Raw genomic sequence first — 27,994 nt, 5'->3', positions numbered from 1 at the left:
AACTAGTCAGTTAACTAGTTAACTAGCTAGTTAGTGAGTTAATTCAACTACGGAAGGCTACTCATGCCAACTGCGTCAAGGTATTTATCTCCTCGGCCTCAAACGATTCAGCTACAACATCCGAGCTCAACATATTGCTCCTGAGATCCACGGCCCCGTTAGAATGTCATTGTGCCAGGTTTGCAATAGCGAGCCATTCAAATACCGCTGTCCTGCGTGTGGGCTTCACAGGTAAGCAATCTGACGTCGTTCAACCTCTCCGTTCAACAAATCTAACACTATTTTTTTTTAGCTGTTCTCTAGGGTGCTCACAAGCACATAAATCAAACTGCACCCCAAATCCAGCAGTCGAAGCCCCTCAGGATGAAGCCTCAAAATACATTCCTACCGCCGACTCCAGCCAGAGCAAGGATCTAGGTAACCGCGATACCCGGCCGTCGAAAAATGGCCTGCCATTCGCTGGAATTGATAAGCCGCAGGAGCTACAAGATCTGTTTATCAAGTATCCCACGCTCCGTTCTCGACTTCGGGATATTCACAAACTCACGCTGGAAGAAGAATGGGTGGAAATGAGGCCTCCAGCTCAGGGCCGGAAGCGCGGTCGGGGCAGAGACGGTCATGGCCAAAGAATGGGAACGAGTAGAGGTCCATGGACTGTCGAAAAGGGATTTACCAGGGGCCTGGGTCGAGTTCGGAAATGGAGAGAACGCTGCGAGAATGGGGATGGTGGACCCGATGCGGCTGCATTTATGAGCTTTATAGCTCATGTGCTGGGTCAAGATAATGCTGCTGCTGGAGCGAGGCCAACAGACAGTCAGCTGGGAGGTTTCACATGAGGCCATGCAACTTCTCTTTGAAGGGAAAGGAAAAGAAGTGAGGCTGTGATGATCTTTGGCGCTCCGGCTATTTTGTTCCGACTTCAATGACGGGTCGATGCAAAGCAGCATTGTGCTCTGCTGGTTTTTGGGAACAATTGAGGATAAAGGGGTGATCTAAGTGGATAAGTTGAACACAAGCAATTTGTGTTTCCCCGAAATCTTGGTCGCCCAAACCAAAACGTTGCTCGTGCGACTTTCAAGATATGTTGTCGAAGGTCCTTCGTGGCACTAGTACGGTCCGAAGTAAAAAAGTGCCCTGGCAGTGAGGCGACGGCTTCATGACTCGAATACTTTTCCCTGGACTTTGGCGCAATCAATTCAATAGCGCACAATCTCAAGGCGTGGTCCTTGGGAAAGGGATACATCATAATCGCGAACTTATCGTTTGCGTCTGAAAATGCTACTCGGAAGACAGTGAGTTGTACAGCATTTGAGCAACGCAGCGTCTTGTGCGGAGCCATGAAGCTTAGTTAGGTCTACGGAGTAGTTATGGGGGCCAGCAAGAATTGATTTGGAATCGGTCTCATAGGCAGAGTAGATCAAATTTGAGACCCGATTATCTCGTCATAGATCTATCTCAGCCCCGAGATCTTCCCTTCCAGTTATTTCAATATTGACGATTCTGGAGATCTAATGCAGACGGTCGGTTTAACAATTGGCCCTGGCTTTCTTAGGCACTCGAGGAACAGATGGGCGAAGACATGCCAGAGCGCCGCTGATAGTACAGACACTCCGTTTTCGCTTTTCAGCAAGTGAAGAGGAAGAGGATGGACGCTGGTTGAGGTCTGGAACAGCGAGGCGACATTAGCCTGTCAGAGAGAGTTCGTTCGATGCGCACTCTGTTCTCTCTGGCACCTCGCTTGCTCGTTTCATGTGGTAGCAAACCTCCTCATCACCTGAACCCATCTGAAAGCGTCCATCTCAAGAGTCAAGCTGCGGGTTGGGAGCAGCATCGATCAAAGACTGCATTTGCTCATCGCGCAATCCCACTGCTCAGTTGCAGCACTGTAGCCGTCAGCACGCAGGCCTCCGTAGCTCTCTGGCCTCCAAGTCGACCGGAACCCATGATGTAACAAGCTTGTGAGCTATCGCAGCCTTCACCCACATTTTGACGTTGTTGGCGTCCAAGTGCAATCCGCTAGTTCGCCGTTTCATCCTGCTGTGGCTTCGTTCTTTAAGGACGACATCTCACGCTGAAACCCGAAGACAAGTCTATTTTCTCGCCGCAATTCGATCCCAACACTGTCTGCGTTAGCAATTGACGTACAATTACCATGCACTGAGCGAACAGCAGGGCCCTACCGCAGAATGCAAACGTCATACCCCGTCCCCGTCCGCGTTGTCGCGCCTCCGTACTAGCCCTGCCTCTCGACACGAACTGCCCGTTTGCCCGCTTCGCTCGAGAAAAATGTCGCCCCAGCATCTCAGGAACCGGTCGGTGGGAGACGTGGTCAAAAACCAACCCGTGCCTCCGCCTCAGCGTCCCTCCCTACAAAGTCGCACATACTCTGCTCCCGCCGGCGAAATCCCCCATTATCGCGCGTCGAAGCAGCCGGATGCGACAATTGCTGCAATTGATGAACGCGATCCCTTGTCCTCCGGTCAGGACGCTCCAGGGCAGACCCCAAACGAAACCTCATGTGTGGTACGTGCGAGTTCCGTGTTCTCCCCTTCAATCTCCGTCCCCGCCGCGATTCAATGGCCCACGTTCCGTTTCTCGATTCACCGGGGTTGACTTGTTTTTTCGTCTCTTTGGTTTCCGATCTGTAGGCCAGCATGCCGTCACAGCACCGGCTGCCGCAGGTGAACATGGCTGTTGTCGGGGCACACGGAGTAGGGAAATCTACGCTTGTAAAATATGCGTTGGACCTGAAGCAGACCCCGATCGCTCGCTCGTCGGTTAAGAAGATGTCGCTCGACGGAACGATCTACCTGGTTCGACTGCTGGAGATTGGCATCCATAAAATCACTGTCGATAAGCACGGGAGGATTACATGGCCGCGGTCTCTGGGAGAGCAGGCGCTGCCTCCCATTGATGGGGTTCTCGCGCTGTTCGACTCCGCCGATCCTCACACCCTTACGCAGCTGGCCCAACTCCTCAGTAAGTCGCGAGAAGAAGAAGAAGAAGAAGTCCTCCGCCCTGCTTTTTGTTTTCTGCAACGCAACCCGGTTAGCCGCCAGTGTGGAGCAAGATATTCTCGTGCTGCTCAGGATCAGAAAAGCCAAACCCTGCTTTTTCTAACTTCCTATGGGAATTTTGGACGAGAAAAAGTTTGCCCAGGCCTATTTACAGGATTGCATGCATAACAAAAGGCTGATACTCAGATCCTTGATATATAGGTGCACTGCAGACGACAGGTAATATACCGTTTCTTGTCGTGGCTTGTAAATGCGACACTCCGCGACGCTCCTCCCAACATGACCCGGCGGTGCTCGAACAGGCGAATCGAATCCTCGCGGGAACTGAGGCATTACAGACGTCTGTCCGTGTTTCAGATTCTTACAAGAAATGCATTTCTATCGTGCTCCGGGCGATCATCGTGCAAACCTCTGGTAAGGATATTTTCACCTATCATCGGGTGCTGGACAACAACTTCTGTCGTGCGTTGGTCTCCACCTGAATTTGTCGTGCATCTGGACAGGGCCGACTGGCGACCTGGCCGGGAGTCAACATCTCAGATTGGCGGCCCTGCCCGCTTATGTTGCATTCTCTCCCTTGCGACGCCTATAGTACCTGTTTTAATGTCGTTTCTCCCCTTTCTCTTTCCATCCGGTTTAATTACACAAGCTGGACTAATTTCCACCTCCCCTGGGATTGCCGGCTAGCGATTCGGTGCGGAGGATGGCCATCCGTTAATCAGTTGGTCCCCTGCTCCCATCACGCTAGTACATCGTGGTTTTGCCGTTCTCCACCCGCATGCCCATCCACTCAATCTGCACCGTTCACATCTTACCACTACCCGATTATTGCATGCGTTCCAACTGATCCTTGTTGAACGGAGGCCTCGAATTTTAATGTCTGATATCTAGCTTCGATTTGGCTGCGATTGGACATCTATGTTTCGGCTTTTTCTCTTTTCTCTCTGTTTTGAACAGAACACTGAGTATCGCGGCTCAATCTTATCTACCCGCTAATCTCGGCCGTTATTTCTGCAGATGTAGCTTGTGAAAAGCAGAGGTCCCCCCCGAAACGAGCTTCTGCCGGAAATATTCCCTCACGCCAGCACCTCTATCCGAGCCGCCAGCATACTCGAGCTCATTCTGAAACGCCCAAAGGCACTACTCTCAACCCCGCCGATCCTTATCCCAGCGAAGGAGTCCATCGCGACTCCGCAATCGATTCAAACCTGGCGCTCAATGTGCACGGTGCAAGATATGGACGGAGTAACTCCCAGCCTGTTCCGCCACGGACGCCTCCTGGAAATCGGATGAACCGTGGGTCTTCATTGACGGTTGATCCAGTGCCTGAAGAGTCGTCGCCCGGCAACTTTGCACACCAACGGCTCCGTACACAGTGGAGGCATAGCGCCGGTTCTGACGCCTTCAATTCGTTCCTGGATATGGAAGATGAAACGGAGGACTCGCCGCACCAACTGCCTAGTCCGTCAAGCCCGAGGACGTCGAAAGAAAGGACGGAGGATCCCGGTTTTACCTTCGATGAGCTCGTTGATCGCCTGGTGTCCATGCCGTTAACCAAGCAGGATGCGAAGTTTCCCGCGATATTCTTTTGCCTGTACCGAAAGTTTGCGACGCCCACCCAGCTTTTGTCGTCCATCGTCGGACGGTTCGAACAGTTGGAAAACAGCGACGTGCCGCGACTAAGGCGCCATGCAGACCAGTTAATGATGCTCAACGTCCTGGCGCAATGGGTGGCTGAATACCCCGGAGATTTTGCAAGCGCGATGCCCCGAAAACAGCTTACGGAATTTATTTCCCACCTGGAGAAAAACATAGTCTTTGCGTTTGCGGCGAAGGAGATGAGCTCATCGCTTGAGAAATTTGTCGAAGATGATGATGCGTCCTGGGCCGTCAAGGAGGATAAAGCCGAGTCTGAAAACGTGGAAACATTCTTGGATACTTCTGCCCAGAGCTCTCCCGCCACTTCCATCATACAAAGTACTGACGACAATGTCCCGGCAATGACTGCTTTAGACCTAAACGAAGAAATTGTCGATCACGAATCTCAATATTCAAACATATCAACGGCGTCCACTCTGAATAGATCGGGAAGCATATCCAGCCAATCGTTTAAAACACTATTGAATATAGAAACAGCACAGCGAGAAGCACAGCGTCTTGAGATAATACCGCGCCATAACCTAGGAAAAACACAATGGCGCATTTTTATGGAGATACCGGACGAAGACTTTGCTCGAGAACTTACCCGGATTGACTGGGTGATGTACACCGCATTTAGACCCCGGGAGCTTATTCGCCACGTGAGCACAGCTTCTGAGGACAAGGACAAACCGGCTAGTCATTTAGAAAACGTGAATCGGATGATAAAGCATTTTAATCACCTTGCATATTTTGCTGCGAGCATGGTATTGCTTCGCGATAAAGCCAAGCATAGGGCACAGGCATTAGAAAAATTTATGAATATCTCTTGGGTCGGTAACACTGTCGGGTTTGTTGATCATTGGCTGACCGCTCTGCTGTCTTCTAGAAATTACGCCAATTGTTTAATTATAATTCCCTCGGCGCTATCATTGCAGGGCTGAACGGAACCCCTATCTTCCGACTGGCCCAAACCCGAGAACTGGTTTCGCACAATGTTCAGAAGCAATTTATGAGTTTGGTGATTTTGATGGGTACCCAGAAGAGCCACTTCGCTTATCGACTTGCTTGGGAAAACTCCTTTGGGGAACGGATACCCTTCCTGCCGCTCCACCTTCGAGACCTGGTATCAGCGGAAGAAGGGAACAAAACGTTTGTTGGCGATCGCATTAACTGGCGCAAGTTCGAAATAATGGGTGATGTAATCCTCGGAATCCAGCAAAGCCAAAGGACGCCGTTCCCGTCGTTTCACATCAACGAAATAGTTCGGCGCCTGGTGTTGGGGGCGAGATTCGAAGGGGATGACGAAGTGAGTATCTTGTTCCATTGAAGAGGGAGCTGGATGGGAGCTAATTTGCACCAGGAGCTTTACAGTCGAAGCTTGCAGGTTGAACCCTCCGCCGTTGTAGGCGGAGGGCGAGATCACGCGCATAAACGTTTTGGATGGCGACGAAATTGATGCTATCAAGGATCACGATTTTAACGATGATATGTTGATATATACTATTCTATGGTCATAGATTTGGATATGGTTACCCCTTCTCCTCACCTCTCTCGTCGTTTCTATCTCTTCCTCAACCCGACTTTCTCGGAGGATACCGCAAGAAAATACCCTCACCTGTCCAATGTCTCCGTATTGTGCTGGTGTATCTGTTTTTGAAAATAATGACTTTCTAATTCACCAGCCCTTCGGAGTTTCTGACTTTGCTCTTTAAGGCTTGTTCTGTTTTAATATACCCCCATTGACTAAGGCCCAGTTTTTAAAAAATATTAGGCGATTAGGCGTTTGAGAGAATAAACTGCCCCTGTGCCTTCTCTTCACTCTGTGTTTTCGGGTGGTGCGTTTCCGTTTTGCTGCGCGGGTGGTATGGTTGCAACTTTTGAGCTTTTTGATTGCCAGCAAAGAGGCGGATTGACATGTTTATGTAGCCTCCTGGCTCGTTATAGTTCATCGGTCATTTCTCATCAATAGTAAGATTCTGTTTCAACTCTTCCCGTCCTTCATCACAGCCAGTTTTGTTTTGAGCCCGAACAATATGCCAAGCATCCGGTCAATTCCAGCCGGCAAGTCTAGCCGGGACGGTGTCGGCTAAACTAGCTCCGAGGAGTTGATCCATTTTGATTATCAATATTACGTCAGAATTCACCGCAAAAGTTTCCGCTGGTGATTCTTTCCGCCAAAGGAGAAACCACAGCTTGTCTTCCTTACGGTCGATATCGCAAAGCGTTGCAATCATGGCTACACGGACGGCATCCCGCTCTTTCTGCAGGGCAGTCACACGACCGCATCCGAGATGGATGGTATCGAGTTCGAGGAGCTTGTTCACTCCAGCCGCCAGAGTTCCGGCGATAACGTCCTCGCGGTCACGGTACAGGCCGACATTGTTGAGGCAGCACCAACCTACGGCGACGCAGGTTCCGACAAATATACCTGCGAGCAGTAGGACGATTTTCATCCAGACGGAGACGACTCCGAATGCCGATGTGAGTTTCTTTCTGGCTACTGCAGGTGAACTCCCAATCGGGATATTCACGAATAACGAATTATACTTGTGGCGAACAATCAACTAACGGGAACAACGGTGATACAGGCTCTTAAATTCATCCCTAACTTCACTGTGCTTCCGAAAGACTTCCCAACCCCGTTCCTCGAGTATCTCTCCCCGCGCTCCACCCTCGCTCCGCCCCATCCATCTCCGCTCGCCGCCAAACTCTTCAACGTCGACGGCGTCTCGTCCGTCTTTTACGGACCGGATTTCATAACCATAACCAAAGCCGGCGATGCCAGTTGGGCTCACATCAAACCTGAAGTATTCAGCCTGATCACCGAGGCTGTGACTTCTGGCGAGCAATTAGTCAACACCGTAGCGGCCAAGGATGGTGCCGAGCCTGGGCAGGAGGGCAGCGCGGAAGAGGCGCCGGAATATGCGGAGGAGGATGAGGAGATTGTTGGGATGATACAGGAGTTACTGGAGACGAGGATCCGACCGGCGATTCAGGAGGACGGTGGGGATATTGAGTTTAGAGGGTTTAAGGATGGAAATGTGATGTTGAAGTTGAGAGGGGCGTGTAGGACGTGTGATTCGAGTACGGTGACGTTAAAGAATGGGATTGAGTCGATGTTGATGCATTATGTGAGTTTCCCGTCCCTGGTTTTGTTTCCTTTACCCGCTTGGATTTGGCGGTTTACTGATTCGGTTGGGGTGTGGTTCAGATTGAGGAAGTGACAAGTGTCACGCAAGTCCTTGACCAAGAGGAGGAGGTTGCTATGAAGGAATTCGAAAGGTTTGAAGAGAAGTTACGGCAGCAAAAGGGCCCAGATGCCGCTCCATCGACCATTGGCAAGGGGAGTCTTGACACCGTCGATGCGTGACGTTAGATCTTTAACGTTTCTGGCATTTCTTGCTCATTTGCTCTTTATGTTTTCCCTCGGATCTGAGTCCAATGGTGGTTTAGACATGTATGATACCATATTATGTGCCCAGTAGTGGCTTCTCTCTCATCGTCATGGATAGAACTTCATGCTCCAATATTTTTCTTTTTGCAGCACGCTATGCGACAGCCCGATCGAGTCAAAGCTAACAAAAGACCAAAAAGGCTTCTTAGCCTTTATGATTCAGCTCTCCACCACCAAATCGATTACATCTGCGGCGCGAACGCCTCCAATAGAATGCTGCGCGCCAGGGAAAAGACGGCCCAGAAGCGAGCTGAACAAGTGAAAAGCTTAAGATTCATTGTTCCCCCCAGCTGGTGCTCAGTCTCATTTCTAATTACCGGAGGGTTCTGCATCCATGGGGTCGGTTGTCGGGAGCATCGTTCAATCATCGTGGGAGTTTAAGCTTCCCAGGGCCACTATGAGGCCTGTGCAAACAATTGCCACTGAAGATTTTCGCCAAGTTCATGGTTGAAGTTTATAACTATATCCTATTACTGACATCTACGCAGGAGTTAACGGAGTAGCTCTCTGTTACCAATCACAATGCTCATTAGATCTAGCTCCTCAGATAACTATATCGCAAACATATCAAATACCAACCAGCTTTGATCAAATGATTAGTCTTGATTGAATGGTTGACAGACTCTCTTGGGTCTCAACCGAACAAGAGTCTAGCATTGAGTAAAACATATTGTAGATTTCTTTGCTGGGTTAACTATGGGATTAGATTTCATTCTTTATTCTCTCACAGATTTGTACACATATTGTGAGTGAGATTTGACCTGCCCTATTATATTTACTGTCACTAACTCTTTACTCATGAGTAGGTAAACAATGTATTCTTGTGGTTCATCTCAAATATTTATGAGAATGAGTCTGTCTTTGAAATTCTCTTGGGGTTGTCATGATTCCAATCATCTCAATCCTGGACAAAGAATCCAAGGATAAAGACTGCCTGCTCGACTTATCTTTTATTTGGCTGTTGCGTTCCCTCCCACCATGATCACCATCGCAGACATTGATCAGGAGAGATCGACTTTTTGTCATAAACATACTGTCCATGGTTATGCGCAGTGATGCTGCAAAGGATGTTCTGGCGCCGGTTATTGATGGCCTTCCCACAAATGCGAACGTACGAGCTCACCATAACCCATCGGTTTGATTTGCTTTCCCGACCTGAACCATCATAACAGGCACGAATCCTATCTCAGCAATTCTGTGGTTCCCTGGAGATGCTCGATAATCTAAAGCTGAATCCGAAATACGCTACACCTGCTCGTTACCCGCGTGGTTTTCCAGATGTGGTCGGCTATTGGGCAGAAACACACATATTTGGCGGTGTTGTAGTATTTGATCGAGGACGTGAAGAAGGGGCAAGACGGGTAAGTGCGGACGCAGCTCTCCAACACTGCGTTTGACAGTAGTTGAACGCGAGTAGCACCCATACGTGGGGTTGCTGATTCTGTACATGGCTAAGCAGGATTTCCTTCAGTGCCACGGAGCATATATCCCTCCTCCGCACCCCGACCTGTTGTTCCAGCTCTCCGAAAGCCAACTCCAAAGATCCTGCCGACTTGGTTCCCAGGACGAGCAACATGAGGAGCAGATTACTGTTCCCTTTGTCCCTGAACCCGAAGCTAGGGAAATCGACCACTATCACGCTTTTAGGGACCTGAATATCTGCCGTGATCGATATGAGCGGCGAATAGACCCAGCTCCGCGTTGGGGACCTTGCGTGGTACGTCTGGAGGGCCATTCGGAACTCTGAGAATTTAACAGACTGGCCAAGGAGAGATTCGGGCCTAGTTCAGTGAGCTGAGTGGGTCTGTTCAATGGAGAAGTACAAACACACAGGAAGATGACTCCTAGTTTGCGGCATAGAGGTGCATTTTGGTGCCTACTGGGGCTAGTATGGCCGCGATATAGATCTTGTGGAAGTGCAGTTCATATACTGAGCGCGGATGGCGAAGCTCCAGGAAACGCGGATAAATGCTGTGAGAATTTCGCGGAAAAGCTCGTTTGAGACTCTGTGAATTAGAGTGAGGTGAACGGTTGACAGCAGAGCGGATCAAAACACTGGAAAGGAGATCTTGATAGAGACTCTCTGCTGAAGAGAGAAGGGCATTGGCATGGCATTGCTCTGAGTGCAATTACGTGGTTCCTGAAGCGCTCTCTATTCTATGAGTTTTCATGCCCCGAGTTCTGTTCCTTATCTAGGAAATCTATATGGCAAATGCTATGAGTAGCAAGCTAAGCTTTGACTACTCGATTGTGAGATTTCTAGTGTAGAATCTGTTATCAACTAGTTTAGCACAGTGAGAAAGGCGGCAAGGATTTTTGGCTGATTGGCCGCTATAAGCCTCCATACGCCACCCCCAGTTCTTTGTCCTCGACGTCGTTTGCAGAAAATCCATAAAATACTCTGTATAATAACACTTCATGATATGTCTTTTTCATCGGGGTTGGCTGGCTGTATCTGGTCCAGATCGTAGGATAGCCCATCCTTTTTTTTCCCTCACATGTTTCTCTGCTCTAATCTCAGCCACACATACTCCCAAGGAATGAAAAATATGCAAGGTTGAGGGAGGAGAAGACATCATGTATGCACGGCTCAAGTCCTCATGTGATTGAGAAAAACACGGGAAACGATTCTCCACATCACCCAGGCCGGAACTATTTCGGAATCTAAGTGTGCATGGGAAAGAAAACGGGAATGCCTTTTCTGGGAGGAAGAAGAGTAAAATAAATCTCGCAATTTGCTCTGCTCTTGAGGCCCGTGAATGTTACGAGCATGCATATCTCATGACCCCTGTTGTCCTCGAGATTCATGGTGGAAAAGGGCCTTTGTTTTTCAAAGCTCTTCGCCTGAGGTGGGCAGCTACTTGTTGCAAACCCAACGGAAGGTCTCCTGTTTTCTGTATGTACAGAGTACGTACGGCTATTATGCAGAGGCCAGATTGCGCAAGAAAAAAAAAAAAGAAGGATAGAAAGGGCATGATCAGATGATTCGTACCTGTCACTCGTAGGGCTTGGTGTAACCAAAAGATCCATGGGCAGAGTGAAGTCAGATGCTGGGAAATTTTGAACCCTCAGTCCCCAAATTGGCCCCTGAAAGGGATCAGGGCGCAGAAGGCGAAGAATGCAGTGTAGCTCGAGCGTTGGAAACTTACGCCGATTCTTGAGGGCGGACGCATGTAATGGATGGACAACATAAGAAATGTACAGAGTAACTAAACTAGTTACTGCAGCCTCTTTTCCTCCCTTGATGTTGATGACTCGAGAGTTGAGCTTTACGCACATGACGTGCTTCACGATTGACTGATTCATCACTGCATGCCGGGCTAATGCTTGTTTGCTTGCATTTACCTCACGAAGCAGATTGATCTCCCGTATCGCCGGTTACTCTCTGCCGTCTGGTGGCACACAAGAGCGGTCTCAGGTTTGAGTGTTTTTTAATCCTTGTCTTAATAACGTGCATCGTTCTCTTGTTGGGAGCAAGTACGGAGTACCTGGGCGCCTCTTTCCAGGCCAAGGGGCGAGACTGCAAGCTTGGTGGCTGGTGAAAAGCTCTCCTATTTCACAAGGGCTGTCCTAGGCATCGGTCGTTAACCATGTATTACTTTGAGTCATGGGGGTTGCCCTTGGGGCCGTACAATTAGACCAACAGACAAACAACATCGAAAACTATCAAACATGAAGGATCTGCAGAGAGTGAAAGATCAGCATGCTCAACTCGACTGTCCTCTTGGACTTTGGAACAATACGACCTTGTGGTGTGGCTCAGCCTGCTATCGCTCTGGACATACAGGCAAGCGACGGGATGGTAACCAACGGATCAAGATCGATGATTGTAATAGGTAGGTAACGGTGTTCGGCGGCAAGCGGCATCTGTTGCATCTTCCAACCGTCTTGGTCGCCATGTGCCTTTTTTTTTCGGTGGTGGTGGTGACCCTTGAGAGAGAAGCAACAGGATGAGTTCTAGTTCGCTCTGAAGCTTCGACCAGGCTCCGACCCATCCATGGTCCTGGGGTCGATGATGACCGAGCTTGTCGATTCAATCAGCCAGTGAAGGAAGATTGATTTGCGACGAAACTCTGTTGCTGCTTTGTCCAACCAATACACAGGCCCCTACACCTTTCCTGGCAGCGCTGGCTTTCCCAGGATATGGTTGGCATGCGATACCAAGACCGATGCTCCGACGAATTCTGGGCTGTTCGGACTCGGCTCCCAGGCGGATCAATCTGCTGTGTGGGGTGAGGGTTGGCTTCCGTCAGTTCAAAGAGGGGCTTGTCCTTGCACTGGAATCCATGGATATCTCTCGTATCACGACGCTGGACGGCATGCTGATTGGGAGGAGACAGAGTGGTCTCCACAGCAGCTTATGAGAATTCCCACTTGAGAGTCTTGAGGGTCGAGCAGGCGATGAGGAGCACGTTCTGGAAATTGTCGCTTCCATGCAGCAACCAGGATCATACTGAGGATTCCTTGTCAAAGCCCACTGCAGCTAATAAACCACCGAAGCCTCTGTGGAAAAGACGATTGCTCCTCACATGGAGAAAGGGTATGAGATGCTGATGACGGGTTTCCTGCTGAACCAAGGATCAAGATGGAGAGATCTCACATATACACCAAAATATTTGCTTAACTAGCTCTGTGCGAATACCGGATACTTAACGGCTTCCCTGCTGGATGATTGCCATTGGTAGGACTCTAGTGCTGCTATACCTATCGTTCTATTATCCAGGCGGTCAAGCCAGGTAACTAACTAGTGATCATATTCTTCTAATATAGCTGCTTGTTAGAGACTCCATCAACGGCAGCAGAGTATTGAATGTATGTATGTACCACCAGTGAGTGCAGGATGGGACGACATGGTTCATGCAGTCCTCCTGCTGGTGATCGCTGCCCTCGGTCCTCATATCTGTTTCACTCCCACTCCGCATCAATCTCCCTCTCACCCTGCTGGCCATGGAGCAGCGACGCGGGTAGTTCAATCGCAGACGAAGCTCCAGGAGTATTGTCAGAGGCGAGTCGGCTAGTAATAGTTATTAGTTCCGTATCCAGCGAGCACACTTCTGGTTACCAAATCAGCCCGAACGTATCCCGCCAGGAAGCGCAGGGAAGTGTTCGAGACCACGGAGAGGGTCTTTGGCGTTGCATGTCTTTTTATCTTGCATGCCGGTGTGGAATCCACTTCAGAGGGGGCTCATGGCAATAGTTATAACCATCGATTGCACTCTGCCCTCTGATTCCTATAGTTACTAGATTTACCTGCTCGTTTCTGCTGTTTTGCTCCTCGTCCTTTTTTGGTTTTTGCCATCTCGCCTAGAACAACGGAAACCCTAGCTGCAAATCGCCTAGTTAAGTCCGCTGCGTCTGTGGATAGGCTCCAAACGGTCCCAGAAGGCCTCTCGAACAGAGTTCCAAAGCGCTCGTGTCCTTTCTCCGCAAAGTTAGAGCCACAACTTACTTTTCATACGTCGTCGACTTTGTGTTCGCTGAGGCGGTTGTTTTGGATCTTGTCCCCAGATCAGAATCCCAACTCTAGTTCCCTCTCCGCCACCCACCCGTTCGCAGGTGAATTGCCCCCTCCCCCATCGTTCCATTGATCAACACACGGCCGATTGACCTGGACTCTGGTTCGGTTGACATGCGCTAAATGGTTAGAGACGGCGCATGGGCCTTGCTGATGCTCTGGAGAGTTCGTCTCCTGCACCTTTGATCTTCGTCATCGCAGCATCTTATTTCTCTTTCGCCTCGACGCAACCCTCATCGCGGAGAACACGCTCCCTTCATCTTCACGCTTCGCCTCCCCGTACGTTCCTTGATGCCCGCCCCTTGACGGTCGCCATCCCGCCTTCATCCACCCAGCTTGTGTACGATATTGCCGTGGTCCTATTCGAGCTCGAGGCTCATTTTCCTCCTTTGAACAACCTACCTTTTTTTCCTTGCGCGCCGCTTCAGTGGCCTGCGAGCGCCCTAGACGTCGCGCGTTTTGAAACTGAGCGTTTTTGGCTCCGTGGATTTACTCTGAACGCGAAGACTCCTGTTCCCGATCGGCTTTGAGCGCTTGGTGGCGTTGGGGAACATCAGAGAGGAAAGATTGTTCAGATAAGACTACATAGCTAGACAGGTGGGATCCCCCGTTGCCCAACAGGCCTTTGCTGTACCTACATTGGCTGCTGAACTGACATGATCTGCTGATCTTCAGACTCGTCGCGTTGCAGCTAGAGACGGCTGTTCGTTCACCAATACCCGCCAGCCCTTGCATCGTTTTAGAGTGGCATAAGGTAAGGCCGTTATTTCGTTGGATACTCGGATTCCTATTTCTGCCCCGTCAAGCCCCTCACACATCATTTGGCCAAACCGGAGTCAGAATTCAGTTGACATCTGTCTAACCGGTGCGCGCTTCATCCTCTCTTCTGGAGATTGTCTGTTCTCAATTGGGATCCTGGGCGAATATGATAAAACAGATGTCTGTGCAGCGGCGCGACGGACACCCGGATTTCTTTTGACAAACTTGAGAAACGCATGGCTACAGATTCATGATTGTCAGCCTGATCTCCTGTCATTGGGTGGCTCTGTTGAGATTGACTGGCTGCTTGCTTATCGGACATCTCTGGAACAAACCCCTCAGTTATTCAAAAGTGGCCCTTTTATTACCATATTGCCAAAAGCATTGACCAGCAGTTTGGCCGTGCTTGTGTCGTCCCGTTGTTGTTTATGCACGGTAGCTATCCACAACATCCTGTTTCACCGGATGCGGACTGTCTTTTGCGTCTCCAATAAATTCACTACTATTGACTCCTCTCTCCCTTTCTCACATACTTTACTTTCACTCCCTCCTTTCTTTTCACTCAAACTCAACTTTTATATCTTGAGCAAGTGAGCTAACATTGTTTCTCTTTTAGATTCTCATTTTCTCACCTCTCTACTATTTATCATTACCTCGCTTTATCTTTTATTGCAGCTCTTTTCGTCGTATCTTTTTTCGTCACATCCCCTTTCGTCGCTTCTTTTCACAACTCTTTTCGTCGCATATTTCACCTCAGTTTCTGCTCAGTCACTCTGGTTGCACAGATCTCGCCAGTGGCATATGGTGATATTGTTTGGGCCAGTCTCTCGCGCTCAAACCCTGTCAAGTTCACGGTTTCAAACTCTCGCATCGGCTGCCAGCATTGGGTATGTACTGTATCATTCCACCGCTCTTATGTCGCGTCACCTTACTTTATCAACCCAAATCTGTCATGACCTTTACGCTTGCTCACCATTTATCCGTTGACAGGAACCGCGAAGCCGCGTCTGTCCTATCAACACATGACACCATACCATAATATTTGGACACCCATTCTACTTCAACCAAAGCTATCTTATCTGGACCTTGGGTGAATCGTACAGCCTGACTAACGTATTAGGTCTGAGACGAATCTTCATTTCTAGTCTAGGCCGGAGAGTCGTTGCTGAACCCGTTCTTCCCCATCATTATTTCCAGTGGATGGTGTTTCTCCCTTCTTCAGACCGTCGTGTGCCGTTGATTTTCACCCTTCAAGATGGCCGCGTCTAGTAGGGCGACCAAACCTCCGCACCCTATGTATTCTCCGGCTTCACATAATAATAACAATGCTTCGATACTACTGGAGAAGAACCGTCAGGGTGCTCGTCGTTCCACGCCTGATTCAGAGGCACTTGCCTCCTCCGAAGATGAAAACGATCATCACGGACGCAACCAGTCACAGCCCACTCCTGTTCCAAAACCTGCGAGACGCACCTCATGGTTGAACGAAATCCCCAGCTCATTGCCGCGAAAGGCATCCTTGACCGCTTCAAGCTCGTTTTCACCCGTGAATTCCAATCCCACGACACCGGCAGCCGACCAAGTTACATGGGCATCTGCGACAAGCCCAGGATTAACCAGTTCAATCAACTGGGGTTCTTCAGGCAATGGATCGTTTCCATGGGGCACTGGGATTTGGAATACTGAGAATCGGAAAGAACCACCGTCGAGATTGAGTGAAGTCCTCCAGTCTCCCACCTCTATGCACCCGCCCACTTCAAGCTTCGGTCCTGCGGACGATGTGATCAGCCCGACCGCACGCTCCGCTACAGAAGCAACTATACCGTTCGCAATCCCTCTACACCCGACTCCTAAAACCTACCGGTCTCAATCGTATTCAGTTGGACAACTCGACCCGGAGACTACGAACGTAATGCCAGTCAAAGCTGCTGCACCAGTATCCGGTGCTCGGAGCAGAAACAGTGCCCAATACTCTGTCCAGCGTCGCTCCTCCCGCCCTAGTATGCTTGGAGACTTGGGGCGCGTTCGAGAAGACGAAGATGATATTAGCCCGAATGATTCTGAAGGCAATAGCAATTGGTCTTCTAATCAGGCACGTACTATCGAGCAACTGACTTTAGAGAATACACTCTTGCGCCAAGCTGCGTCAAACCAGCCTGAAAGCGCACGACTTCGGGATCGAACTCTTTCGTCTACGTCGGCTAACAGTGGATATTCTATTGCTCAGGGTCATAAATTACATCCCATCCATGGAAGCGTCCCGGAGGAGTCCGATTTGGCGGTCGAAGACACCGACGAGCTAGGCGAATTTCCCGGATACAATACTACGCGTAGTAACGCGAGGAGGCGATTCAGTTTGCATTCCGCTAATTTGGAAAAGCAGTTCCCTAATTTTGCTTCCTTGGACAATATCAAGCGAGCACAATGGCAAAGCTCTCTGGGTTTTGGCGGTGTTAACGACGTTCCGCAGAGTCGTCGCCACTCTTTCGCTGACGTCCCCACTAGACAAGCCTCATCGTTTTCCGGCGCCGCAGAGTCTCAACCACTTGTCGGTGCAGCTTTCCAGAAACAAGATGATGGCACTGGAACTTATGCGGAGGCTGGTATGAATGCCCCATCTGGAGATAACCGTGAGTATCTCAAGTCTCGTAACAATCAGTCCCTTGCCGAACGTGCAAAGGAACTGGAAGGTTTACGTGCTCGTCAATTTGCAGCTTCCTACTTTTCAGGACATGATATTTCAACCCGTGCAACTGAACCTGCTACATCAGGAATTTCCACTGCTTTGCATCAAGCTTATGTTATGCCCAACGCCTATGGTCGCCAACATGCAGCCCTGGCCCAACCGCATCAAAACCAGCAGCTATTTGTCGTTACGTTCAAATGTTGCAGGGCGGATGTCTTTTATATTCAGGAGGATACTGGATTGCAAGTTAAACCTGGTGACCTCGTTATTGTCGAAGCCGACCGCGGGACCGACCTCGGTACAGTTGCTCAGGCCAACGTGAGCTGGCAAAAGGCACGGGAACTGAAAGACCGTTTTGCAGAGGAGCACTACAAGTGGTTGATGCTGTTTTCACGCCAGAACCAGTCGGGAACCCCCCATGCAGTGAACCCTAATGGCCCTTCAGGATTAAGTGGAAGCGCAGTCGGTGGTATGGGTCCGCAAAGCCCACACACCGGACAAGAAGCCCAAGGAGCGGATATAAAACCAAAGTTGATTAAGCGACTTGCACAGAATCATGAAATCCAAACACTACGTGATAAGGAAGGGAATGAAGCCAAGGCCAAACGCGTTTGCCAGCAGAAAGTTGTCGAGCATAGATTGAATATGGAAATTCTTGATGCTGAATTTCAAATGTACGAGGTCCCGATGTTCTTGACTGCCCGTTACAATCTTGCTAACTTGCTTTAACTAGGGATTGGAAAAAGCTTACCTTCTATTATTTCGCTGATACATATATCAATTTTAATTCGCTGGTCACGGATTTATTCAAAATTTACAAGACTAGGATTTGGATGTCTGCGATCAATCCTGCGTCATTTGTCACGCCGACGGCGGGCTTGCAGCCCCCCGGTGCTCTTGGGCCCTCGTCCTCTTTGAGTCTAAGTCAAGATCCGCATAGTGATCGCCGTCGCCAGCATGATTATAAGCAATATGGAACCGGAATCAATCAAGGGCTGTCTCCAGGAATCTTCGCAGAGCCGCTGAATAGAGATATGTCCACTCAAGCCGGCGTCCGTTCTCCTTACCTAGATCCGTACCAATCACTTGGAGGTGCCAGACAGCCTGAAGCTGGATATAGCAGTTATACACCTGGTCTGCAGCATCAAGCGGATCCCTTCGGCTCCTACCAAACCAATTACGGCACTTCCGACCCGAACGCGACAGGCTTCGGCGCAACGGGCGTTCGCAGTGGCTATCCTGGCCAGGAAGAATGGATGAACCGATTCCAAGGCCTTTCACTCGGCTCGTAGTCGCAAATGAGCGATCATGAAATGAAATGCCTCGAATAACTATCTCGTTTCAAAATAATTTTTTTGATTCAAAATGGACCGACTATTACTGGTGATCGTCCGCCTTTCTTTCATCTATTTACGCGTTTTGCACTTGCTGGTTTTCTTATGTTTTACGGTATCATTTTATTGCGCGTTTGTACCATGCCATCGCGTTTATATCGATTCTCGACATACAGGTGAAACTAGACATACACTTGGCAACAGGCTGGCGTGCAAGGAGCTTAGGATACGGATATTTTTAAACGGCTTTCTTGACTTTCCATCGCCCGCGGAACTCGATAGATTTAACCCCCCGGCTCACGACTAACGGATTGACATTTACCTCTTTTCGACAATTTCCATCACAGCACTCGACCTTATACTTCAATTGCGTTGTGGTACAAACCCTCGTTTTAACCATGATTTCTCTCGTCGCGTTACCTTTCAAAGCTGTCCGTTTATGGATTGGAAAGGAAAAGGAAAATATCGACGCCCAGCAGATGGACTGCAGATACAAATCGCTGCTTCTATCTTCTGTAATCTAAATTGGATTTTTTACCCCTTACCTTGATTCGCGTTCTCCTATGAAAACACTCACACTCGCCGGGAAATCCCTTGAATTTGGAACAAAACTAAGGATAAACGGCTTCGAAAATGGATAATGGGCAAATTGAGATGCACTATTGGCGATGGAACTGGACTTTCTTTTATTTTTGTGATACAGCCAGGAGATTTCTTTGATATATCAATTTGCTCGCACTGGACATGGATTCTACGGCAGCCAGGAAATCGCCTCATTTTTAGTATCGGAACTGGATAATGCTTTCGAGGGTCGTCGATGCGCTTGCTTTCCTTAATACTCTGGTTTTTAATCTCTTTTGCGTGTAACTATATTATTATTCCTGTATACCTACCTTTTCCTTTACCATCTGCGGATGCTAATGCTGATGCCGATGGTTTATTGGAATTGACTTCGGAAGCAAGCCCCTTTTCTTCGCTCCCACCGACTTAGCACACTCGTTCTTTTCCATTCCTGCCGAATGCTGGCCAACATCATAGGGAGTTGACCCTCTGAAATCACGGTGCCGCGGTCCTTTCCGGAATTTGTACTTGCTGCCTAGGCCTCCGAATTTTTCTCTTTATGGTCTGTCGTCTTTGAAAACTGGCTTTCCTGCATCCTTATGACTATTCCTCTTCTCCCAGCCCGCTTCAAATTGATATATTATCGTTTTAGTCACGCAAGTGTTTTTTTCAGGTAGTATCGGTATACATAAACTGCATTTTCTTTCTATTGAGTCTAGAAATATGGATGTACTTAAATCACATGATCCAGATGGCTTTCCCGATTTGTACAACTCCCACCCATCTCCCCCACTGGATTCGACCTGTAACGACGTTCAAAAGACGTCCCTAAAGACTAGACACAGGCTTTCCCTATTGACGCGATGCACCGTACTAAGCAAGGTGGTAAGCAGTTAACACATCTCAAGCCGTGCAGAGCTGAGCATGAGAGCAGGGAAACGGAGCAAGGCGGGAAGCTCACTAGCTAAAAGGTCGAGAGCTAGTGGTGCGGCTTCACGTCGGGTTACGGCGTCTGATGTGGCTGGCGAGGATGACATTGACGATGTCGTCCCTGAAAGCTGTGAGGCTTCGCAGGAGAGTATCGAAGGGCTGGAAGAAGCAAAGTATGTAATCGCCAGGAGAAACAAAGCAGCGGGTAAATATCAAGGCGTGACTAACGAGTTATTTTTAGGTTGGCCTTGAGTGCACTACAGGCTGCTATGGGTCGTGCGGAAAGGAAAGATAATTTTGCGAAAGAATTTGAGAAAAAGGTCCGGGACGAGGAGAAGCGGTTGCTGCAAATGCTGGATGCGGAACAGGCTAAACTGTATGTCGTCATGTTGCTTGATAAACGACTAGGCTCAACAGTTTGAAAAAAAAGGCAGGCCGAATCAGAGCAGTTTCGCGCCCGATTCACCGAGCTTTTTACATCAGCACTGGGACCACTGTCCACAACGGAAAGCACAACGCAGGACACTCCTATAAAAGGAGAGAACATGAAAATGCAAGCAGATGTGTCTTTTGAGAACCACCCTCTGCATTCCGCAACTAAAGCGCTCCTTGAACGTTCGCACGCTCTGCTCGATTCATGCGATGAGCTCAACGACTATATTGGCAACATCAAACCGCTTCCTGACATTCTGGAAGAATGGAAACATGATTATGCAGAAGCACAGCGGCTTATTACAGCCGGGCGTGAAGCTTCTATTGCGGAAATTGAGAAGTTGATCACCTACGATAAGGCTCGGGGTGGTGGAATCAATAGCTGGAGACTAAACCCCAGGAAGAGAAAAGGAGCCTTTGAGGACGATCAAAATCTGAAAGCTATGCTTGAGATGGGCAAAGAGCAAAACAGTGAAGATGGGAATGACGGGGAGAAGGAGATTTGCGGGTGGGGGAACGTGGCGCATCGACTTGAGAAGGGATTAAAGGCGCTGCTGAGGGCATTGCCGGAAGATAATAAAAGTAAAAAGAGAAGAACGTGTTAGAGTGAAGTACGAAGTAGTAGTTTAGTGAACACTGCTATTTCTCGTAGATTTGAATTGAGCAAGAATAAGAGGTGCTGTCTGATAGCGATTATTACTAAGCAGGTGTAAAATAGTCACGTGGCATGGTCTCGCCAAGCCCGGGCTGCAACTCGCTTAGGCCGAATTTCGTTCCCACAGATTTCTTCGGCTGGAGACCTCGAAGTACAACGACAACCACGGACGACGAATTCACGACGACAAGGTGAGATCCTGCAATTAGCATCGAGATTCTTGTTGACACTGAAAATCCGGGCGTTAGTTAAGCTTGCTGACACTTGAATTGGAACCGTACAGATGGGTGCTCTTAAATATGTTGAAGAGCTTCAGCGCAAGAAGCAATCCGATGTGATGCGCTTCTTGTTGCGCGTCCGATGCTGGGAGGTGAGATAAATTCCCAACCGCGACTCCGAGAGCGAAAAAAGAGAGAGATCTTCTTTTTCTGAGCCGGGCCGCCTCTTTCCCTTCGAAAATTCAAAACACAAATTGCTGTGTGGCACACACGAAGAGAAGAATGGAGAAAACCCCTTGGTTTTCCCCTTGTCTCTCGGTGTGTCTTGCTATACACTCGTTGAACTTTGCTGAGAGTGCAATAATATAGCTCCGTCAACTCAATGTGATCCATCGTGCTTCCCGTCCTTCTCGTCCCGACAAGGCTCGCCGTCTCGGATACAAAGCCAAGCAGGGCTACGTTATTTACCGTGTGCGTGTGAGACGTGGTGGACGCAAGCGACCAGTTCCCAAGGGCGCTACCTATGGTAAGCTATCAGAGCTTTTCAGCAAGTGACTTGCTCGAGTTGGACATCGATTCTAAATTTCACTCTATTCAGGAAAACCCACCAATCACGGTGTCAACCAGCTCAAGTACCAGCGATCCCTCAAGTCTACCGCTGAAGAACGTGTTGGCAAGCGCTGCGGTAACCTCCGTGTCCTCAATTCCTACTGGATCAACCAGGATTCTACCTACAAGTACTATGAAGTTATCCTCATCGATCCTCAACACAAGGCTATCCGCCGTGATCCTCGCATCAACTGGATCGTCAAGCCAGTGCACAAGGTACGACTGGAAATGCTATGCATCATGCGAAAAAAAAAAAAAAAACAAATTGAAGACTAATTATAAATCTCTAGCACCGCGAATGCCGTGGTCTCACTGCAACTGGCAAGAAATCCCGTGGTCTCAACAAGGGACATCGCTACAACAAGACCACCGCCGGCAGACGGAAGACCTGGAAGCGACACAACACCCTCAGCCTCTGGAGATACAGATAAACGTAACGTCTTACTTTTGTATTTCGTTACTTTGGTGGAGTGGGGTTTTATGGGCGTGTATGCGACTTTTTTTCAAATTTTCCGCTTGCTGGGAAAAAGTTATCGGCTGCCTGGTCGCCCCATTACATGTGCGTGGGTTTGATATGGAATCTAAATAAGATAGCAGAGAATGATAAAGATAATGATCTTCTTTGCTGATATGATGATATTGTAATGAATGAATTTCAACTTTAGCTGTTTTAAAGACTTTGGCTTTTAGTTTCAGTAAAGTGATACCTTTTTCTGGATTCGGACATGTGTCTTTTATACAGCAAAGGGAAGAAATATTCACATTGACAACGATCATGCTGATTGCGACAGAAACCAAATGCAATATATATGTAGAAACAAAATTCTAAATGTCAAGACATGCCCAGTTTTTAGACTCCAAAGTTCCCATATGGAAAAGTAAACATAGGCAGAAAGGGGAAAGAAACTCGTCGCTTCGTAAAAAACAACCTGCTTTTAGATGTCAAATCCCGAGAAGGCAGAATGGATGTATTTACTCGATTAGTGGTAGGTGAGAGGAGAGATATAAACAGATGACGGGGGGAGTTCGGAAAAAAGAAAGAAGTGTGAAGTTGAATAGAAACCTCACGGAAGATTGTTGAGCGTGGGTTAGAAAGGTCAATTACCGGAAGCTGGTGGATTGTCTTTGGATCATATCACCGGAGCTTCCCAATTATCGCGGTTTATCTTCATCACCGCAGCTTGTTTATGTGGGAAGCTCACTTCGCCTTCTTTGTAGAAGCCTGCTGCACGAAGGCTGGAAATTAACCTATATTGATTGTGTGTTAGCGGGGTGGAATTGTCCGGGGTAGAAAGGGATTGAGGCAGAAGGCCGTAAAAGTGGATGGATACGAGGAGAATAGTGAGAAGAATAGGGAGGCATTGGAGGCAAGGGTAGGAGGTCATGATAAGGGGGAGTATGAGGGCACGATATGGTAGACAAGGAAGAGTCTAAGGGTCGCAAAGGGTTTTACTTAAAGGGGCAATTCTTACTTCTCATTGTCGACTCTTGGCTCTAAAATCACGTTTTCCGTCCTGTTATCCGCAAGCCAGCAGAAATGTACCAGCGCAGTAAGCCACACTTGCACTCGATGAGAACTCCGGTATTCCTCTTCGCCAATCAAGCAGTGGAATCCGCGATCCCAATTGCCTACCGGAGAGGGAACCAATTTTGCGATATTAGCCTCTTTGATCCAGTAGATCTCAAAGTATCCAAAGGGTTTTCCATCCCAGCAACCAAGTGCGGGAAAGGAGAAACAGGAGGTAAGCTGTTTGCGTAGGAAACCCTCTTGGGTCGAACGTGGTCCCGCTACGCCCCAGGCAGCATTAATCCGGGGGTCGTTCATCCATCTATGCAAAATATCAAGGTCCGATTCGTTCTCAGTTTTGGGAGTCCGGCAGCCCGATGACCCCAAATCTGCGAAAAGAGAAGTGGTGCTCGCGGATTTGCGACGGCCGATATTCAAATCTCTTAGCATTACGGACTCTTTCGCTCGAAGGACTGGGACTCGGAAAGAGAGGGTTTGTCCCACGCTTCGGATGTATCGGACATAGAATGTTTCGCCTTGTCTAGGCGGCCTCGGACGCTTGGGGTGACGTACTCCGTTTGTGACAGTATAGGTCGGAGGAGCTGGTGGGAAATAGGTAGGCAGGTGACTCGAAGAGTCGAATGGGCCACGGCTGAAAGCAGGACCCTCGGGGTAAAGTGCGACAGTTGCAGAACTAGGAGAAGAAGTTGGGCCATCTCTGGAGGGAGAAGTCGGTCGAGACATGCGCGGTGAGTCCAGCGAGTTCGGAATGGAGACGGGTTGTAAAGTGAACAGGAAAATGCGTGGATCCAACTGCCAAAAGGTGCGACGGCTCACAAACACCTCTCCCCAAGTATTTTGCGTTTCGGGGTCGGCAGGATCAAGACCGACAGACGAATCTTCACTCGTCACCAGGCCCATACGCTCCAGCTTTTGCATCAGATTGCGACCTTTCAAAACGCCCTCCTGCTTGATGTACACGCGCCAATCCCCCTTCGGGCGCCCAGCCTCGGGTGTCAACGCAGATTCAGGCGTGTAGAGATGTCGATTCGGCTCCGGTAAATGAAAATACCACCAAAGAGTGGCCCAAAGCATCATCGCGATCTGGCGGGTGGGGGAGGTTGGCGGTTTAAAGTCGGCGCTAGGAGGGAGAAATATGGAGGAAATAAAAAAGGTATCGCGATCTACGGTTGGCTTCGTGAAACGGTACGCATTGCCTCGAGAAGAGCGCTTGCTATCTCTAGAAGGGCTATGGACCCTGGAGGCGGACGACGAACGGGGGGAGGAAGAGGCACCGGAAAAAGGGGAGCGCATGGGGGATGAGGGCCGGCAATGTTCGTCCGGGGGAGAAGTCCTCTCCGTGTTGATGACTATATTCCATCCTGGCGGTAGGACGGAGTGACTGACATTAATGTCGTTGTTCTTGAACGTCATGCCCCCAAAAACGGGGACGACGGTGAAGACATAGCCGTTAGGAAGGTGAATCGGTTCAGTGGGCATCAGCACAGAGTGTCAAAAGAGCTCAATGATTCTTGGGTGTTTAGAAGCTGCACTGCTGTAACAATGCCGTGAGCGAAATCTATGTTTTCTATCCTTGATCTCCTCCGAGCGGAAGGAAAAATTTCGTCGGAGCGGGATCAGACGATAACACCCTGACGTCATGCCCGAAGGCCGCCTTATGTAATCCTCGGCGGGAAGTGGAAATCACGCGGCGAAGAGTCGCGATTGTCGCTTTCCGGTGTTTTGATATCCATGAACTGCGCCAACAGGATGGATCTTCGAGCACTCTGCCTTTTCTTTGCTGCTTTTGTAGCCCCGTGGTTGCGGGTCTGGGTTGGTGCGGACAGCCGTCACCAAGCTGTGTTCGAGGATAACTCGGCCCTGGAGCGTCTGGATCGTTTGGAAAAGGTTCCGGGAAACAACCCAGCATTCTATTGCGGTTCCGGGTCGGAGAGCCAGCTGTTTCGCGTCAAAGAATTCTTTGTCCTTCCGAATCCTCCAAAGCCGTAAACAGTACCCCTTTCCTTGCCTGTACTCCATGCTGTCAACGTCCTAGTTTCGAGGACTGACGTTCTCGCCATGAAGCTAACATTGATCTTTCCAATAGCTCCTTGCAACATTTCATCTATCTCACTGGCTGGGCTCCCCACATCCGAGGTCTCGACGTGGTCAGGTTATCTTTTACGATTTGGTCCAACCACTCCGGGCAGCATGGCCGGTACGACTACCGTCTTAGTGATGTCCCATGGATATACATTCGGGAAAACTTTTTGATCCGCAAGTTTATGGCTCCGGGGTGGGCAGAGTTGATTGCCGAAAACATGCTGGTCGACGAGACAATAGAGGATGGGTTGTATCGAATTCGAGCAGAGCTACTCTTACCGGACCAGACGCCCCTGTTGTGTATGGTTGCTGATGTTCCCTTCCGAAGTAACCGCATCGTGGGGACTTGAGAGCTTGCACTCCCGGTGCTAGAAACCCGTTGTTGAATTTTGGCCCCGTCCATCATAATTTCGAGGCGCGACAGGTGTTGAGGCTCCCAGCTTATTCTTATTGGCGCTGACCGGTGTCCTTAGCCCTATAGTTAATGCAACTGGATCATAACATTTAATTGCCGTCGCCTAAAACTCCGATATTGTTGTCCCAATATGTCTTTCTTTCGCGAGTTTAATGATATCGCCGCCAACAACTAAATCCATCAACCCTAGCCCAGCGCACTTGTAGATAACATTGCCCCTTTGAAGCCAGTCAACAAGACTCTTGTCGGGTGGATCTCCCTGCTTTTCGGTTGCATCTTTCACCATAAGTAATTCCCCAACTTCGACCAATTGGCGTGGTTTCAATCCCGCCATGACAACTTCTCCGGCATTATGCAGACTCGCCTCAAGGGTATCCACAACGATGACGCCCCCATAAGGCGGGTGCTTGTGGTGAGTATGAGACTTTATAGCATGCTTGATCAGATCCGGGTCCAACTCCGTCATATTAGGCCGATAGGACCCAATAGCACTGATAAACCGGCCCTTGCGGCGCCCATCCGAGTCGGTCAGGATGTCTGCAGGAAAGAGTGGATCGGGCGACGGCGTGCAACAAAATATAACATCCGCCTTTACCACACATTCCCGCAGTAGTCGGTCATATTCCACAAAATCCCGGCTGAACGCCGAAAACTTGACGTTCTGCCGCCATTCCACGTGGTCCGCGGCGTAGAACTTTCGAAGTAGTCCTGTAGCTCGTTCAAAAGAGCGATTTATGATGTTCACCCGTTTGATGTCCTTGCATCGTAGCAGGAGAGCAAGCCGGATGTGCCAGTATGCTTGGCGGCCTGCGCCGAAAACAGTGATCGTGCTGATCTTCTCACGCCGGTAGAGGAGCATCATGGAGGTTAACGCCGTGCGAAACGCAGTCAATTCTTGGGCGTTGACGATGCCAAAGGGTGATCCTGTCGGATCGAGTAGAGTTAGACTTCCCGAGGGAGAAGTGACATTGGTTTCTTGGTCTGCCGCTGGTGCAGGTCGTGGACTCGCCGCACGCGACTGTGAAAGCCGTGTGGCAGCGGGCGCAAGCGCTGTCCGGCTGAGTTTTGATGCCATAGAATCAAGGGTGCTTTTGGAATCCAGCGTTGCGGGTAGTGCTATTGAAGCTTCCGAGGCCGATAATCGCCGCTGAGGTCCAGGTTTACTCGGAGCATCCGCCACAGTCATTATCTTGAATCCAAGGCTCGATTCCGTACTTGCGGGCAAGAACATTGTGGTCAATCCATTTCTTTTCGATATCGTTGTACTCTTTGGCTGGTACTCCGAGAAGCATCCAGAATTTTGATTCCCCGACGAGTACTCCCTTAGTGCTTCTGCAAGATTGGCTCGCAATTCCCGTACTTCGTCTCCTGTCAGTGAAAGGAGGAGGGACCGTACATCACGGTTGCTCAGGACGGTTAAAGGCATCTTCAAAGAATCAGCCTATTCCTCCTCACTTTGAATGGCGTGGACAACACGGATATCTAGGCAGTCACTCAACGCATATCAACACACAAATGTAAAGGGACAAAAGCAGAACTTGTGGCGGGAAGCTTGTCTGTTCCAATTGAAGACGAGTCAACGTCGAGGTTCTTGTGGTGATGGACCGTGGTTGAGCGAACACGTGCCTGAAGCGACCTCGTCAACTAACTAGACCCAGTACGACTGCATTGATCAACAACTCTTGACGCCCGCGTTGTATTCTCTGGCAAACTTCGAACAAGGTACTACTGAAGGGCTGCTTTTTGATTATACAGCTGTGGGAATCTACTAAAGGGTTTGAATGGCGAAACGCAACTTGGACTTGAATTGAATCTGCGTCAACCAAGGCCCCGTTGTAGTTATTTTACCCAAGAGCAATGGCTAAGAATGGTGAGCCAGAATCTCAAGCATCTAATTCGAATAAATAGAACAATATAAACTAGAATTATTTACCACAGTGCTGCAACATTTTTCTTAAAAACCATGCTTGCGACAACACTTGGGTATAACTAATAGAGCAGATCTAGGATCTCCCAACACTGCAAGGAACATTAACAGGTACCGGAAATCCTCGTAAAAACCCATTAGAGGAAAACGTCAGGAAAAATATACGGTAGTCACAATCACAGAGAATCAATCGTTAGGACCAACAAAAAAGGACAAACTTCCCGTCATTCT

General features: G+C 49.2%; 9 protein-coding genes across 9 annotated transcripts; 6 read left to right on the top strand and 3 right to left on the bottom strand.

The window, feature by feature from the left end:
• Positions 1-2,654: 2,654 nt before the first annotated feature.
• On the top strand, positions 2,655-3,499 carry UREG_06594 (uncharacterized protein; the record flags this gene model as incomplete). Its single annotated transcript, XM_002583581.1, has 2 exons — positions 2,655-2,979; positions 3,219-3,499. The coding sequence occupies 2 exons, from the start codon at positions 2,655-2,657 to the stop codon at positions 3,497-3,499; spliced, it is 606 nt and encodes a 201-aa protein (XP_002583627.1).
• A 1,224-nt stretch (positions 3,500-4,723) lies between these two features.
• Positions 4,724-6,047, top strand: UREG_06593 (uncharacterized protein; the record flags this gene model as incomplete). Its single annotated transcript, XM_002583580.1, has 3 exons — positions 4,724-5,317; positions 5,545-5,964; positions 6,030-6,047. 3 exons carry the CDS (start codon positions 4,724-4,726, stop codon positions 6,045-6,047), a joined length of 1,032 nt encoding a protein of 343 aa, XP_002583626.1.
• An 843-nt stretch (positions 6,048-6,890) lies between these two features.
• Positions 6,891-8,028, top strand: UREG_06592 (HIRA-interacting protein 5; the record flags this gene model as incomplete). Its single annotated transcript, XM_002583579.1, has 3 exons — positions 6,891-7,139; positions 7,247-7,789; positions 7,870-8,028. 3 exons carry the CDS (start codon positions 6,891-6,893, stop codon positions 8,026-8,028), a joined length of 951 nt encoding a protein of 316 aa, XP_002583625.1.
• Positions 8,029-9,151: 1,123 nt separating this feature from the next.
• On the top strand, positions 9,152-10,507 carry UREG_06591 (uncharacterized protein; the record flags this gene model as incomplete). Its single annotated transcript, XM_002583578.1, has 5 exons — positions 9,152-9,223; positions 9,285-9,473; positions 9,572-9,829; positions 10,309-10,362; positions 10,403-10,507. The coding sequence occupies 5 exons, from the start codon at positions 9,152-9,154 to the stop codon at positions 10,505-10,507; spliced, it is 678 nt and encodes a 225-aa protein (XP_002583624.1).
• A 5,134-nt stretch (positions 10,508-15,641) lies between these two features.
• Positions 15,642-18,364, top strand: UREG_06590 (uncharacterized protein; the record flags this gene model as incomplete). Its single annotated transcript, XM_002583577.1, has 2 exons — positions 15,642-17,746; positions 17,806-18,364. The coding sequence occupies 2 exons, from the start codon at positions 15,642-15,644 to the stop codon at positions 18,362-18,364; spliced, it is 2,664 nt and encodes an 887-aa protein (XP_002583623.1).
• A 2,903-nt stretch (positions 18,365-21,267) lies between these two features.
• On the top strand, positions 21,268-22,242 carry UREG_06589 (60S ribosomal protein L15; the record flags this gene model as incomplete). The annotated part of the gene is made up of 4 exons (XM_002583576.1): positions 21,268-21,354; positions 21,572-21,728; positions 21,801-22,027; positions 22,102-22,242. 4 exons carry the CDS (start codon positions 21,268-21,270, stop codon positions 22,240-22,242), a joined length of 612 nt encoding a protein of 203 aa, XP_002583622.1.
• Positions 22,243-22,941: 699 nt separating this feature from the next.
• Positions 22,942-24,416, bottom strand: UREG_06588 (uncharacterized protein; the record flags this gene model as incomplete). Its single annotated transcript, XM_002583575.1, has 2 exons — positions 22,942-23,059; positions 23,284-24,416. The coding sequence occupies 2 exons, from the start codon at positions 24,414-24,416 to the stop codon at positions 22,942-22,944; spliced, it is 1,251 nt and encodes a 416-aa protein (XP_002583621.1).
• Positions 24,417-25,022: 606 nt separating this feature from the next.
• UREG_06587 (uncharacterized protein) lies at positions 25,023-25,358 on the bottom strand (the record flags this gene model as incomplete). The annotated part of the gene is made up of 1 exon (XM_002583574.1): positions 25,023-25,358. The coding sequence occupies one exon, from the start codon at positions 25,356-25,358 to the stop codon at positions 25,023-25,025; it is 336 nt and encodes a 111-aa protein (XP_002583620.1).
• A 581-nt stretch (positions 25,359-25,939) lies between these two features.
• On the bottom strand, positions 25,940-27,262 carry UREG_06586 (uncharacterized protein; the record flags this gene model as incomplete). Its single annotated transcript, XM_002583573.1, has 1 exon — positions 25,940-27,262. One exon carries the CDS (start codon positions 27,260-27,262, stop codon positions 25,940-25,942), a length of 1,323 nt encoding a protein of 440 aa, XP_002583619.1.
• Positions 27,263-27,994: the final 732 nt, after the last annotated feature.

The sequence above is a fragment of the Uncinocarpus reesii genome, genomic scaffold (genome assembly GCF_000003515.1).
Source record: "Uncinocarpus reesii 1704 scaffold_4 genomic scaffold, whole genome shotgun sequence".
Lineage (NCBI taxonomy): Eukaryota > Fungi > Ascomycota > Eurotiomycetes > Onygenales > Onygenaceae > Uncinocarpus > Uncinocarpus reesii.
Note: the sequence above shows the minus strand (reverse complement) of the source record. Positions and strands in the feature narration are given on the sequence as shown.